Here is a 259-nt window from a genome sequence, read left to right as displayed (position 1 = left end):
CTTCACCAGGAACCTCATGGAGGAGCCACCCAACATCCTCAACTCAGGGGGGACCCCATGGATTTAAGACAAGACCCTAAACGTGACCCACGAGCAGGGACGTGTCCTCATCCATCAGAGGGGGACATCGTGACCCCCCCCCTTGGACCCCTCCCCAATGCCACAAACCTCCTTCTGCCCAAAATCGATGAGGTTCTGCAGGTCCAGGTCGTCCCGGTAATGCACGATGGCGACGTTGATGATCTCGCTGACCTTCCCA

General features: G+C 57.9%; 1 protein-coding gene across 1 annotated transcript in view; it reads right to left on the bottom strand.

Annotated features, from left to right (window-relative positions):
* The window catches only part of TSPAN33 (tetraspanin 33), a gene marked incomplete at its 5' end in the record, with an annotated part of 1,578 nt that extends 1,326 nt beyond the window's left edge, over window positions 1-252 (bottom strand). The window contains one exon of the mRNA XM_010194340.1: window positions 169-252. Within this exon, the coding sequence (XP_010192642.1) occupies window positions 169-252 (84 nt within the window). The remainder of the gene's footprint in view (window positions 1-168) is intronic.
* Between the last annotated feature and the right edge of the window lie 7 nt (window positions 253-259).

This window comes from Mesitornis unicolor, unplaced genomic scaffold, assembly GCF_000695765.1.
Source record: "Mesitornis unicolor isolate BGI_N332 unplaced genomic scaffold, ASM69576v1 scaffold31290, whole genome shotgun sequence".
Lineage (NCBI taxonomy): Eukaryota > Metazoa > Chordata > Aves > Mesitornithiformes > Mesitornithidae > Mesitornis > Mesitornis unicolor.
This window is presented reverse-complemented; position numbering and strand designations above follow the sequence as displayed.